The sequence below is a fragment of the Aulonocara sp. 'chitande type north' Nkhata Bay genome, linkage group LG10 (assembly GCF_057382095.1).
Source record: "Aulonocara sp. 'chitande type north' Nkhata Bay isolate Kocher_YH1m ecotype deep benthic linkage group LG10, A_spYH_male_GT1.1, whole genome shotgun sequence".
NCBI lineage: Eukaryota > Metazoa > Chordata > Actinopteri > Cichliformes > Cichlidae > Aulonocara > Aulonocara sp. 'chitande type north' Nkhata Bay.
The window spans coordinates 1,398,719-1,414,044 of NC_141353.1; the positions used below are offsets into that span (position 1 = coordinate 1,398,719).

A 15,326-nucleotide genomic window follows, 5' to 3' on the forward strand; every position below is an offset into this window, starting at 1 on the left:
TGAGCTACAGAAACTGCAATAAAATTTCAAGAATGGGTTTAAAGTTGAACTGACTGGAAATAAAGACAAAAGGAAGATGGAAGAGATGTAAGCAATCAGAAGTCAGTCATCTGGACACTGAACAATGCTGGGCATCCTCTGCACACGGCCATAAACAATCAGAAGAGTCTGTTCAGTGACAGGTTGCTTCTCCCAAAGACAAGAACTAACAGACTTAAAAACTCCTTTGTCCCACACGCCATCAGACTGTTTAACTCCTCTCTGGAGGGGAAACAGGAGGACAAAGGAGGGGGGAACAACTAAGCTGTAGTGCCTCTTCACCTCACTGTACAATACCTTGTGCAATACTTTTGTAAATAGTCAACAGTGCAATAGACTCAATACTTGAAATGTGCAATTCACTTGTATTTTTATTTTTTATTCCTATTTATTCTATTTATCCCCTTCGTATATTTTATTTATATTTGTCTCTGTATTTATATATATATATATGTGTGTGTGTGTGTGTGTGTGTGTGTGTGTGTGTGTGTGTGTGTGTGTGTGTGTGTGTGTGTGTGTGTGTGTGTGTGTATATATATAACAATTCTGTAACTGTAACTTCGGTCGTTGCTGTGCTTTTTTTTTGGAAGTCGAATTTCCCAGAGGAACCCACCCGAGGGATTAATAAAGTTCTATCTTATCTTATCTATTCAGCTGAAAACTTTAATGATCACATATGACCTGGCAGTAACCCGAGCCTGAAATGTCTGCTCAATTACTGATACTAGCATCCCTGATCATTGATCAATGGAAGTGAAAAGTTTCTATTTCAAGAGCCACAGTCTAAAAACAAGTTCATATATCTTACTGGGATGTTACCCTTTAGTTCAATTTGTCTTAAGTGCGATAAGATTATTTTGACTAGAAACAAGACAAATATACGTGCTAAGATTTTGAGTTTTTGCAGTGCATAACAGCAGGGTGTAAGATGCTAGCAGCAGGGCATACATGGAACGCCAGTGTACAGAAACATCTGTGCCAAGTGTGTCCTGGAAGCCCTGAGGTCAAAATGGGAGATGCCCCCACGAGTGGTGGAGAATGACTGAGCTAAGATCCTGTGGGATCCAGATACAGACGGACAAAGTGATGACTAACCAACCGGATATACAATGGCTTGCAAAAGTATTCGGCCCCCTTGAACTTTCCCACATTTTGTCACATTACAGCCACAAACATGAATCAATGTTATTGGAATTCCACATGAAAGACCAACACAAAGTGGTGCACACGTGAGAAGTGGAACGAACATCATTCATGATTCCAAACATTTTTACAAATAAATAACTGCAAAGTGGGGTGTGTGTAATTATTCAGCCCCTGAGTCAACACTTTGTAGAACCAGCTGCAGTTCCAGCTGCCAGTCTTTTAGGGTCTGTCTCTACCAGCTTTGCACATCTACAGACTGAAATCTTTGCCCATTCTTCTTTGAAACAGCTCCAGCTCAGTCAGATTAGATGGGCAGCGTTTGTGAACAGCAGTTTTCAGATCTTGCCACAGATTCTCGATTGGATTTAGATCTGGACTTTGACTGGGCCAGTCTAACACATGGATATGTTTTGTTTTAAACCATCCCATTGTTGCCCTGGCTTTATGTTTAGGGTCGTTGTCCTGCTGGAAGCTGAACCTCCGCCCCAGTCTCAAGTCTTTTGCAGACTCCAACAGGTTTTCTTCCAAGATTGCCCTGTATTTGACTCCATCCATCTTCCCATCAACTCTGACCAGCTTCCCTGTCCCTGCTGAAGAGAAGCCCCCCCAGAGCATGATGCTGCCACCACCATATCTGACAGTGGGGATGGTGTGTTCAGAGTGATGTGCAGTGTTAGTTTTCCGCCACACATAGCGTTTTGCATTTTGGTCTCATCTGACCAGAGCAGCTTCCTCCACATGTTTGCTGTGTCCCCCACATGGCTTGTGGCAAACTGCAAACGGGACTTCTTCTGGTTTTCTGTTAACAATGGCTTTCTTCTTGCCACTCTTCCATAAAGGCCAACTTTGTGCAGTGCACGACTAATAGTTGTCCTGTGGACAGATTCCCCCACCTGAGCTGTAGATCTCTGCAGCTCGTCCAGAGTCACCATGGGCCTCTTGGCTGCATTTCTGATCAGCTCCTTGTTGGGCCTGTGAGTTTAGGTGGACGGCCTTGTCTTGGTAGGTTTACAGTTGTGCCATGCTCCTTCCATTTCTGAATGATGGCTTGAACAGTGCTCCGTGGGGTGTTCAAGGCTTGGGAAATCTTTGTGTAGCCTAAGCCTGCTTTAAATGTCTCAATAACTTTATGCCTGACCTGTCTGGTGTGTTCTTTGGACTTCATGGTGTTGTTGCTCCCAATATTCTCTCAGACAACCTCTGAGGCCGTCACAGAGCAGCTGTATCTGTACTGACATTAGATCACACACAGGTGCACTCTATTTAGTCATTAGCACTCATCAGGCAACGTCTATGTGCAACTGACTGCACTCAGACCTAAGGGGGCTGAATAATTACGCACACCCCACTTTGCAGTTATTTATTTGTAACAAATGTTTGGAATCATGTCTGATTTTCGTTCCACTTCTCACGTGTGCACCACTTTGTGTTGGTCTTTCACGTGGAATTCCAATAACATTGATTCATGTTTGTGGCTGTAATGTGACAAAATGTGGGAAAGTTCAAGGGGGCAAAATACTTTTGCAAGCCATTGTAGTGGTGGTAGACAAACAGAAGGAGACAGCCGTAGTGATAGATGTGGCGATACTGAATGACAGCAACATCAGGAAGAAGGAACACGAGAGAGATGTTAGGTTACTTTTTATACGTTGTTCAGAGACATGCACTCTATGTGGAACATTTAAAGAGTCAAAGTTTCTTCTTTGTAAAAGAAATACAGCTGGTAGGGGAGTGAAAAGCCTTTTTCCACAACAAAAAGCAAAGTCAAAGTAGCCACAGGGTGTGTGATCTGGGAGAGACTCTCACAAGGATGATAAGTTATTTCATTTTTAGCAGAGAGTATGTTGCAATTCAGGATAAATAAGACACACCAGGACAGAGCAAAACTACCAGTAACAACTTTAAACATGGAAAATATTATAATGCTGCAAGCCATATATTATATGCATGAATCTGGGACCTGACTGGTGATGCCATTTCATATACACGCTAACCCACTGAGCTAACCAGGAACCAGAAGTATTTCTTCTGACTTTTCTGCTGTTTAAATAATTTTCCATTTCCAGTCCTTCTCACTCCCTTTTTATTGAGTACTTTAGCATTTTGATTGTTCAGCGATCATATGCTTATGCCTAAAGATGCGCCTCGTTACAGTATGAGAACTGGGGCAAAACTCTTCCATCAATTCAAATTTTACATTCACAGAGGTCTAATTAGAGCCTCGCTCCACTAGGTGGCATCAATATCCAAATAACTGCCTCCAGTGAAACCAGTCCTTCAAGGTTTTATTGAAATGCAGAAAAACATGTTTTTGTAATTCAATTATCTCAGAAATAGTCAATAAAAGGCTCATTATTTCTCACCTTTCACCTCATGCAAAAATGTTGTGACAATGCTGGTGCTGCTTTAGGCTGTCATCTGTGGCTTGTGACACACTATACTGCTGCCTGTTTGAAAGGAGCAAAGGCCCTCACACAGTCAATTAGTAACTTCCCCTTGAACTGTTGTTCAAAGGTTAGGCTACAATGCACATGTGACTGAGGTGCATGAGCAGAAATGTAAAGGGTCAAGATGGTCAAGCATTATTTAGCGTGTGTGTGTGTGTGTGTGTGTGTGTGTGTGTGTGTGTGTGTGTGTGTGTGTGTGTGTGTGTGTGTGTGTGTGTAATAAACTAGAAACTGCTAAATTATGAACACAAAAACACAGCGTGGCATGTGTCCCTTAACCACTGGCTGTTTTAGTGACACAGGCAGATGAAGGAAAAGAGGAAAGGGGAAAGAAACAGAAGAGGAGCTTTTCAATGTCAGTTCCGGATCCCAGTGTCAGTCCCTCTCAGTCATTCCTGATGGGATCCTCCCAGCCACAGGAAGACATGGAGCTCCCATCTGTGGCTAAATGCTTGCCAATGCACTGGGGTGTACTAGCGGTCAAGAAATGGGTAAAGGAGACAGTCACCTTTTTGTAAGTTGCTTCCAGTTACACATATCCCTGAGTCCAAGCATGGCTGCTCCTTTCACTGAGCTACATGGAAGATGCTTCTGTTATAAGACAATCAGAATGAAAGACCAGGGCAAGGGTGGCATAACTACCAGTGCTGCCCCTCATTTTGCATGAAATCTGCAGCTATACTTTCAGTGTCAGCAGGCCAGTGTGACGTGCTGATAGTCCCAAAGCCACTCTTTCATCCTAACACACATGGTGTCTCTGTCTTGGGTTTCCTCGCCCTGTGAATCCATGGCAACAGCAGCCTGAATGGTCTATTCAGGACACTCTCTACTACGCTCTCCCCTGAAACTATAGAGAAGTAAACAAACGCCATAGTTGGTCTGTTCCAGATGCAGGCACACATTATAAGTAGATGAGTTCTTTTCATAAGACTTGGACAAACAAAATTCATCAGTTCATTTCTGGAAAAACTTAAATTGAAAATCTCATTGTCCTCTGCATCTCAGCAGCCTCCACTGAACTTGCTTCATATGTGCTTCATGTGAGTCAAGAGTGACAGTCAGGCTGGTTTTCACACTGTGTGCATTCGTGCAGATGTGTTTATGTTTGTGGCCAAAAACCTTCATCCCAACAGCAGCCAGACTGTACAATAAGATAAGATAAGATAAGAGATAAGATAGAACTTTATTAATCCCTCGGGTGGGTTCCTCTGGGAAATTCGACTTCCAAAAAAAGCACAGCAACGACCGAAGTTACAGTTACAGAATTGTTATATATATATATATACACACACACACACACACACACACACACACACACACACACACACACACACACACACATATATAAATACAGAGACAAATATAAATAAAATATACAAAGGGGATAAATAGAATAAATAGGAATAAAAATAAAAATACAAGTGAATTGCACATTTCAAGTATTGAGTCTATTGCACTGTTGACTATTTACAAAAAGTATTGCACAAGGTATTGTACAGTGAGGTGCAGAGGCACTACAGCTTAGTTGTTCCCCCCTCCTTTGTCCTCCTGTTTCCCCTCCCTCTCCCCTCCAGAGAGGAGTTAAACAGTTTGATGGCGTGTGGGACAAAGGAGTTTTTAAGTCTGTTAGTTCTTGTCTTTGGGAGAAGCAACCTGTCACTGAACAGACTCTTCTGGTTGTTTATGGCCGTGTGCAGAGGATGCCCAGCATTGTTCATAATGTCCATCAGTTTCTTTAATGTCCTTTTCTCTGCCACTGTCACCAGAGTGTCCAGCTTCATGCCGACCACAGAGCTAGCCCTCCTGATCAGTTTCTCCAGCCTGGATGAGTCCTTCTTTGCTGTGCTGCTCCCCCAGCACACCACAGCATAGAAAAGTACTCCAGCAACCACCGACTGGTAAAACATCCTCAGGAGCTTCCTGCAGATGTTAAAAGACCTCAGCCTCCTGAGGAAGTACAGTCGGCTTTGAGCTTTTTTATACAGGTGCTCTGTGTTGCATGACCAATGCATGACAATGCATGACAATATGCACAGAGGATAAATCAGTGTTGAAACAGCTAAAAAAATAAATATGGGTCAAAATGCCCTTGATGCAGTAAAATGAAGTCTTTGTGACATTTCTGTGTATTTTTTTGTGTATTCTTCTGTGTATTTTAGCACATTTTTGGCAGTTTTACTTTTTCCTCATTCATTTATTGTTTTCTACTGTATGTCTAATACAGTGCGTCTAACAAGTGTGAGATTAATAAAGTCTAAATCCATCTATGTTGTAGTAAAGAACAAATGTGATCAGATAAGATAAAAGTAAAGGAGCTTAGATGGGTGGGATCTAACCAATGAAGGGTGTCGATACATAAGAACATATAAGAAGAGTTGGCCATTCTGACTCAGTTATCTTTATTTTATTTTATTAGATATCCATTAGTCAGGGCAGCACGGTGGCACGGTGGTTAGACCTTCTTGCCGCACAGCAAGTGGTGGAGTTCAATTCCACCATCAGGCCGGGGTCTTTCTGTGTGGAGTTTGCATGTTCTCCCCGTGTTTGCGTGGGTTCCTTCCAGGTACTCCGGCTTCCTCCCACCATCCAAAGACATGTAGTTAATTGATTAATCCAAATTGCCCATAGGTGTGAATGTGCGAGTGAATGTGAGTGCGAATGGTTGTCTGTGTCTGTTAGCCCTGTGACAGTATAAACACTGAATCCTGTTTGTTTGTTTTTTAATGTGCAGAACTGGCTTAGTCTCTGTTGTTGTTCAGTTCTCATCTGCAGGGAAGAACAACAATAATCTGATCAGATGTTCACCACCTCAAATTTAATCCCCCTATAACACACTTTATGCACAGTAATCTTGGAGGATGGTACCACAGCTAGGCATCTTGACACATGATTGACTAATACATGCAGATCTAGTCGTTTTCTTGCGATGTCTGTTTCCTCAGAAGCTATAATTGCTGGCTCGACAGAATAACATTTCTGCTGAAAGGTCAGCTCACTTAAGAGATGGCTTTCCCATAATTCAGTTTTATGTTGAGCAATAAGGTTACATCCTCTGCCAACAGAAATTGTGGATGTAAAAAAGGGAAATGAATACTCACTAAAATGCCTGCACACTCCACCCAACACGTATTGCATGCATCTGAACAAAACAGAAAATTTCTGCTATTAGACTTTCTAACCATAATATTTCACACATTATAATTCCTTTGACTGCCAAATTATAGAAAATAGATTCTAGTCGTCATGTGAATTCATAGGTATAGATTTCAGGGAGAACACAAGGGGACACAGCCTTACAAATATGTAGGACACACAAAGTTAATAAATAAATAAATAAATAAAAAGCTGTAAAACTACTGAGGAATGTGTTGACGTGTTAAGTATACTTTTACAATTAAAGACATTTTCTTGATAAATTAATGCAGGGGCGATTTCAAAAATTCACCAGAACAAGTCCCCCCAAACCCCAAGGCTGAAATTAAACAACACAAACACAATGGCCTGTATCAATAGGCACTGTAGTGAAAACTTAGTCCTTTAATGTGAACCATGCTGTGTACACTGCGTACTGACCAGTAAGTTCTTGTTAAGGATCAAGAAAATATATATTATGATAAGGAAAGAATCTCCTCTGCGCATTTAAATCGTAATTTAAAGTAATTTAGCGCTGTCCCGTAATTAGAATAAAGTTGAATTACTCGTTTGAGTACCGAGTGATCGGATTGGCTGAGAGGAACAAGTGTACAGCTACTATACACCGCGTAGGAATGACGTTAATTTAGAAAGACGAATGATGTGGCAAAAATCAAAGGGCGAACAGAAAGAAGTAGTCCCACTTTTACGTTTGTTCTCATATATTTTTATGCTGAAGTTCATTGTCTTATTTTGATATTTTAAAGAACAATTAAAATGTTATAAATGTTTCAAACAAACGGCAACATACTAAGCACAGTTCACGTTTTAAAAGTCGAAATACGTATCCATCCGCCTTATTGAGTGCACTTCCATTTCCGGGATGTTTTCTCTGCTGACCAACCTCCACCGCCATTGCAGGTCCAGGGAGTCGGTGTAGTGACAGTCGTTAGCCGGGGAAGACCGCAAGTAAACAGTTAAGGGAAGGAATAAAAAACAAATAAAGTACAGTCACACCGACAGCGCGTTTTAAATAAGGCGTAGAATTCGCTTACAATTGGACTTTAGACTAGAGACTTCCTGGCTGTCCGGCTAGGATCTGAGAGAAGCAGCCGTAGTTTGTTAGCATTAGACGAGACCGGAGGAGAGTGAGAGAGGAACCGCCATGGCTCAGATCCTGCCTATTCGCTTTCAGGAGCACCTGCAGGTATGTGAATCAATGAATGGTTAAATTGTTTGATCAAGTTCATCTTTCGGTCGCAATAACTGCCAGACTGGCTGTCGCTTCAGAGACTCTCAACACAAGTTTGAGATTGCTAGCAAGCTAAGTTAGCGTTTGGTGCTACGCTAACTAGCTTGACAGGGTGGATGACGTTTGTCTTGGCTAGTAGCATCAAGCATTCTTGCTAACACTTTGCTTACCCACCCTCGTTCGCTTCTTTAAGTCTGAAGTACAGAAATACAGCTTATAAATAATGCTAATAGGTCGTAGTGATGAACGGAAATATGTGTTTACCATTTCTCATAAGTATTTGCCCCATTCACAGCAAAAGTGTTCATTTTCTCGGAGTGGCTATTGCTGTCGTTGGTATTAATCGTCACTATCAGTGCCTTGTAATCGTCTGCTTCAGAAATGAAATAGTTATCCTTATTGTCGCCTGTTGCGACACCGCTCAATCGATTTCTTCAAATCACCATACGGCGCAAAAAAAATATTAAAACTTCTACACCCGCCTTATTTGTCTGCGCCCTGATTATATGTTCCGTCGTGTTAATTTGAAAGTGATTATTTGACCTTAAGGGGATATCACGTTGGCTGGTTGTACAAATGATCATGTGGTATGTTAGATAGCAATCCAGCGCCCGTGCTGAATGACTTTGCCAAAGTTAACTGTGACTCAAGAATTCACGGAGCCTCCTTTTCTATTCAGTACTCTTTCTTTTTATCTCCGAGGCACACCTTTATCGCAACGGAGCTGCTATTAAAGATTTTTATGCTATTTGTAAGTTCTTCCTTTTTGTGCACCCCCACGTATTACCTGGATTGTACGTACTTCATGCTTTAAATGGCCACACCTTTACTATAATGCCAATAAAACTGCTTTCAGGTCAGGTGGAGGAAACAGGAAGCCTATGGGTCAGTCTAAAGTGTTCCTGACTTTCAAGATGTAATGAATAAAACATAGACTTTTCGTGTCTAAATCAAGCTTCAAATGGGAACTCTGATCCACCCAAGTCTGTATTTGGTCTTTATTAAACAATTATCTCTGTTATCCAATGACTAAAGGCTTTGGGTGTCACATGAGACTAATAATTTGGTGTCAAGAAAGACATTTTAAGCTTTGATCAGTAGAACTGAGTTGTAAAAAGGGGGTCAGGCGTTATGTTCATTGGCTCAGTCACAGGTTAGCTGAGTGGATATTTGAACACCAGGTTCCTGATGTTACTTTTTCTTGCTGTTCAGACTCTGATCCTAATTGCATGTCTTAAGAGATTAGCAGTGTAGTAGTATGGTACCGCTGTTCTTGTTCATAGCAGGTAAATGCTATGGGTTGGCCAGACTGTAATTTGTGTCTGATAAATCTGTTAAACCAAAGATGATTAACATTTTCAGTACAGCGCAGCATTCCCTGTTACTACATTCTTAATTCATAAAGAAGTTAATTCATGTCACAGACATTGATGAGTTAATATGTAGGCCTATCACATGGGGTTGTATGGAGGCTGAGCTTCACAAAGCTATGCAAAGACCTTTTGTGCCTAGAGTTACAATGAAATTATTATTGAATGATTTTTGACATGCTTATTAAGTCCTTTTGGTTGTAGAAGCAAACAGAGCAATACAAAATTGGCAAATTGCATTGTGACTTAACTAGTATTTTATCTTTAGTGAGGGGAAAAAGCGCTGTCATCCCCTAACAGTGCATCTTTCGCTTTCAAATGTGATGACCATTTAATTCATTGAAATCACAAATTTCACAGTCAGCTGCAAGGTGAATGTATTTTTTGTGCTTGTTCTTTGGTCCATCTTTAAAAACTGACGCTATAGCTTTTAATTAATGTACTGTACTGTAATTCTCAGACTCACCAGGTTATGTTATGTGACAAACACAAAGAGATCTTCAGCACATATCACTAATGCATGACCTGCATATGCGGTTTCATTCATGATGCATATGGAGTTTCTGAACAAATGCATGGTAGAATCACTGCAAGAATTTCTTTCACTTTTGACTTGGTCAAACTCTTTAGCTGTCCGTTTAATTATACTCATGAAGTAATCTTTTTTTTCTAATTATACCAGCTAATGGTTACCACTATTATGAGTGTGTTTAAGCTTGGATTATCTGTGAGAAACATCTTATATCTTTCTTAGTCCAATTACTGAAAAACCAGATGAAGCTGAACTCATTTGATCAAATGAGTAACTGTCAGTGCCTGGATGCAAATCTGTCGTTTCACCTTATGGTTGATGTTCTTTTTGCTTTGTTCATGTGGAGCAGAAATATTTACATAGTGCTGCTAGCCGTGTTTTATTTCTTAAGCTAGTTGGCAGGAATCCATCCAATATAAGATTGTGGCCCAATGGTGATATTTTATAATTAGTACTATTGTGATCACTAGCCAGTGCCAAAACCATTTATACTTTTATTTTATGGATAAATAAAATATAAATTGTGCCATGAATACAAGAATGTTAAAAAAAATTCAGCTTCTCTATCGTTGCATAACATATGAATCATCATCACATCTCATTTTCCAATAGGCTAATCTAAGTCCACAAAGCTGCCTACCAGTGTTCAGCTTATATTGTTGCATTTCTTTTGGGTACTAGTTAGTAGTAAATCACCGTATAGGCACTGTTTGAGTCTACACCACTGTGTGCTTAGCTGTGATTAACAATGGATTCGGAGCCTGTTAGACAGACTTGAAATTACCTCAGGTATCTCTTTTTTGTTTGTTTAATGTCTTAGGCTGAAAAATTGGATGTATCATAAAACATTCTTTGTGCAAATATGCATATCTCAGTTATGGACCATTGTAGCTCCTTCACATCTAGCTCTACTGCTTTATTTATACTTTAGACTCAAATGTCCACGGTGAGACCGTCCTGATGTCAGGTCATGGTTTATGCTTTTGTTTTTCACCCGTGAATTCTCAACCAAGCGAGTTCAAATACAGACAGACTTTAAGATTTGCTTTAGTGTTAAGTCAAAGTCAAACCCAATTTCAATCACTCACACAGTTTTGCATCATGATGTATGCAGGGATATTGTTTTCAATGCCATGTTCAAGGTTTTTTTTTTTGTTTTTGTTTTTTAAAGCCTAAAAGTGATTTTGGATCACCCTTCAAGGCTGCTGGGTGTCACCAGTGTTGGGTGATAGCTTAATTATTTTGCTCATTATTCATATTCTGACCAAACTGACATAAATGTCACGAACAAACTGGATGTTTGCTGATGTTGTGCTTAAATGGATATTTAAAGGTATGCTGGTTAATCAATTAGTCGGCACAAAGCTTGAATAAAAGCTTTAGATTAATCAGTAACTAAAAATTATACTTGAAACCACATTAATTTGGTTCTATACTTTTGAATCTGAACTTTTATAGATGTAAAACATGTCGAAATAGGATTGTTGCATTAATCATGTCGATTTTACTGGATCTGAATTGGAGAGCTGAGGCACTGAGCTAGCAATACATGTTAAACTTGGTAGTCTCAGTCTTTGCAGTTTCCTCCCTCCCTTGGTCTCCCTCACACTATCCATCTGTGTGTCATCCGGTCTACTTGCACATCTTGCATTTTTATATATCATCCATTTATATAGTGTAGTGTTGACTCCAGTCAAACAGACATGATAGCATAAGTGACAGTGTCACATCTTTCCCTCACGTGGTATAACCTTCAGTTTGCCATTCAGAAAAAGAGATAATTGTCATTTAGGTTTTAGTGGTGTTATTGTTCTGACAGAAACCAGTCTCAAAGTAAGCATGGGAGTGTAATCTGTAATCTTCAAAAATGGCTCCAGTTTGCGTAATGGCAACATGGTATCATTCTCTGTTGATGAAGACTTCCATTTTGCATTTAGTAAGCAGGGTTTGACAAGGCAGGCTTCCTATCCAGTGCCCAAAGATAATCTGATGATATGTAGGGAAAACCATAGATTGTGTGTTGAGTAAATACAATATTTCACATGCACAAGTCCATAATTGCATGTTACTCTTATCTACTTTTGGTGTACACAGATTTTTTTGTCTTGATGTACACAGTAATTTGTTACATTTGCAAAAGATGTCTTCATTTATCTCCCTTGGTTAAGATTTTGAATTGTACTCGAGCTTTTTCTATTGTCTTTTGGTATATACTGAAAACACTGCATTAAAATACACTATGACAGAAAATGTATACATTTCCGTAATTGGGCTTTTAGTAACAAATGCATGACAGCAGGCCCACAATATAGTGAAAATTTCAAAAAGTTTCTCTTACTTGTACTAGTCTAATTAGAATACTAATTATAGCTCAGTGTCATTATATTACTGGACTAGGCTGTCTTTTACAGTTGTACTAGCTTCTTTTCCTTTGAAAGAGTTTGATATTCACAAAAAATTGTCATTTAGATAAATTTTGCCCTACATAGGAAGACCTTGAGTTAAATATACAAATTTACGCAGGGTGCAAGAAAGAAGAGGATGTGATTATTAGTGGTGATCTTTCAAATAAGTGTTGTGGTTAGCTTTAAATTAGGTGTTTGTAGTCTGCGAAAGGGTTTAGTTCCCTGAAAACCTGACGCTTTGTATCTAAAGTTAAATGCACTCACAATAGTATTTAATAGCAAATTGATTTAGTTCAAAGCAAATACTTGTACATCCCTTCTGTTTGCCTGTTGAGGAGGGGCAGGTTGTTTCATGCTTTTTACAAAGGTTTGCATGTCACACTTTGACCTGTGCTAGTAAATGACCACCTGATACCTCGTGACAGGCTGGCAAGGATACAGATTTGCTGAACACTTGACATTCTGCAGCAGCCTCTAAATGTAAGATAAAGCTCTCATTTAGGGAAAGAAGGAAACTGTAGTCTCACAACCACCTCAGCAAGAAATGACCTGAACTGGAGACAGATGATGTTCAGAACCCCTTCCATCTTTTTTCCTTTCTAATACTATAATTGTAAAGGCAGCACTTTTTATGCCTCACCCATGATCCCATGTCCCCCTCCAGTGGCCCATGATAGCAGAGAAGGCAGGATTCGGCAGGCCTGTTGTTTCAGTCCTGGTAGACAATGACTCCCTGGCTTCCTGTTGTGGAGTATTGCAAACAAGTCCTGCTAGCCTCAGCACATTACATAGCACATCCTTCCCTACCCTGCCTTGAACTTTACATGTGCAAAGTTTATTTTCTGCTGAACAAGATGCTGCTTTCCTTTAAGGGAAGAGCATACAGGTTAACTCTACTGACAGGGCTGACAGGTTGTTGGAGAATAGTTCAAATCTTTCTGTGGATTTATTGTCATTGTAAGATTATGCCGCAGCCATGTGCTCAGTTGTTGGGCCTTTACTAAATGTGTTTGACTTGACTTTCTTGGAGTCGGTTAAACTCCATTCTTACTAGGGTTATATATTTGTTTATAGAGGAGTTGCTTAAAATTTGACCTATTTTGGAACAGTACATGCTCGATATATTATTGCATTGGTTGCAAACAGGGTTTGGGGCTTCTTGTGGTAAAGAAAAATGTAAAGATTTTCAAAATATTTTTAAGCCTGTTAAATATTTTTGTTACACAGAGTAGTGACAGCATATCCAAAAATGGATGAAAGAAACTGAAACATTATTAAGATTATATAGTGTTTCCAACTTTTGGCCAGAATGGCCTCTCCCTCTCCAAGGGACTAAGTGAATAAGTACCATCATATGGGGTGTTAATTATATTTTTATCTAGTTAGTTCTCATTCCCAGGATATGATTTGCTTAGACTTGAGTTATCTGTCCTTCTCTGAAGTTCAGTTGTTGTCACTGTGATTAAAACTGATAATTTCCTGTACTGTGATCTCAGTTCCTGTTGCAACCTCACATTGAAGGTATTGGAGTCAGTCTATTTATGACATAAATCGAGGTCATGAGTGTCTGTAAACCTTGGCTAATGTGCTTTTTTTCCCCAGTAGATAAAAATGCAATCTGCATCTGCTTTGACTTTTTTTTTTTTTTTGTCTCAAAGTTTCAAATTGGGATCTTTTTATTAGGCTTTTTGTTCTGAATGTCACGTTTGTCCCTAGTGCTGTTGAGAAATACATAATTATGCTAACTTAACTAATTGGTGTATAACTGATGTAAATTGTCAATAAAGCATGTGGATGGGCACTTTCTGCCACTGATAAGATTACAGGGCACTTGTGGTGCAACGGATGAAAAATCTCAGGGTTCGGATCGGACCACTGTGTTAAGTCACGGATCGGATCAATTTTCGGATCAGCGAAAAAAGACAAAAATTGAACATTTACTTATTTACTTATTGAAGTATTTTTTTTGCCTGTTAAAAACATTCAACTCTAGACTCATTCCATGCAATTATTAAAAAACAAATTATGGTACAATATAGGGCTTTGTATCTACCACTCAATTCAATTCAATTTTATTTATAAAGCACCAAATCACAACAACAGTCGCCTCAAGGTGCTTTATATTGTAAGGTAGACCCTACAATAATACATACCGCTCATTATATCGCACTCTGCTGTGATATGAGCTGTCACGGTCACGTAGCTTTCCGTTGTCCCGGAGGTCCACCCATTTGTAGTAGTTAGGGCAACAGAATATGCCTGGGACATTTCAGCCATAACTTAAATCTTTTTCTGATCATACATGCTTGGAATGATCTTGCCACTAAAGTGGACGCGCAACGAGATATCATAGCGTGGCTCGAGCACGTTCATCATAGTTTAAACCCCTTGTTTTGCACAAAGGAATACGGCCTCCCGTCTGCAGCTAAACACCCCAATAGCTTTTGTAATAGCTTTAGCCCGGTCGGATTGGGCAGCAAAGGGCTGCTTAAATACTGCAAACTCCTCTGCTCCTCCACTCACTCCACTCCACTTCGCTAGCGCTGACCATAACTATTGCTTGACAGACCCACCACGCCACCATACACATATTTTTTTTTTTTCTTCTTTTTTGAATCTTCGGATCACATGCGTGCCGAACCGTGGAGTGGGATCGGTTCGGATTACGGATCAACCGTGATCCGTTGCACCACTACAGGGCACATGGCCAGGTATCTTCCTTAGCTTATATAGCATAGCAGTTTTGGTCAGTAAAGGAAAAAATGATTGATCGTGGAAAAAATAACTAGAACATTATAATCTGTCATTAAATAAAATAAGGCTGGGCTTGAGCTAATGGTTTGTAAAGAGATGAATAATGGTAATAGTGTAATCATAATTCACAATGTCTCTTGCTGGCATTTTGTTGCTGCCATTGCAAGTGCTTGCTGAACTACCGTATTTTTCGGATTATAAGGCGCACTGTCGACAAACGGGTCGGTTTTCATAGATAAGGCGCACCAG

The 15,326-nt window shown here is 39.9% G+C and overlaps 1 protein-coding gene across 1 annotated transcript in view; it reads left to right on the top strand.

Annotated features, from left to right (window-relative positions):
* Window positions 1–7,648: 7,648 nt before the first annotated feature.
* The window catches only part of cltca (clathrin, heavy chain a (Hc)), a 34,784-nt gene continuing 27,106 nt past the window's right edge, over window positions 7,649–15,326 (top strand). Inside the window, exon 1 of the mRNA XM_086307746.1 lies at window positions 7,649–7,971. Within this exon, the coding sequence (XP_086163872.1) occupies window positions 7,930–7,971 (42 nt within the window). The 5' untranslated portion in view covers window positions 7,649–7,929. The remainder of the gene's footprint in view (window positions 7,972–15,326) is intronic.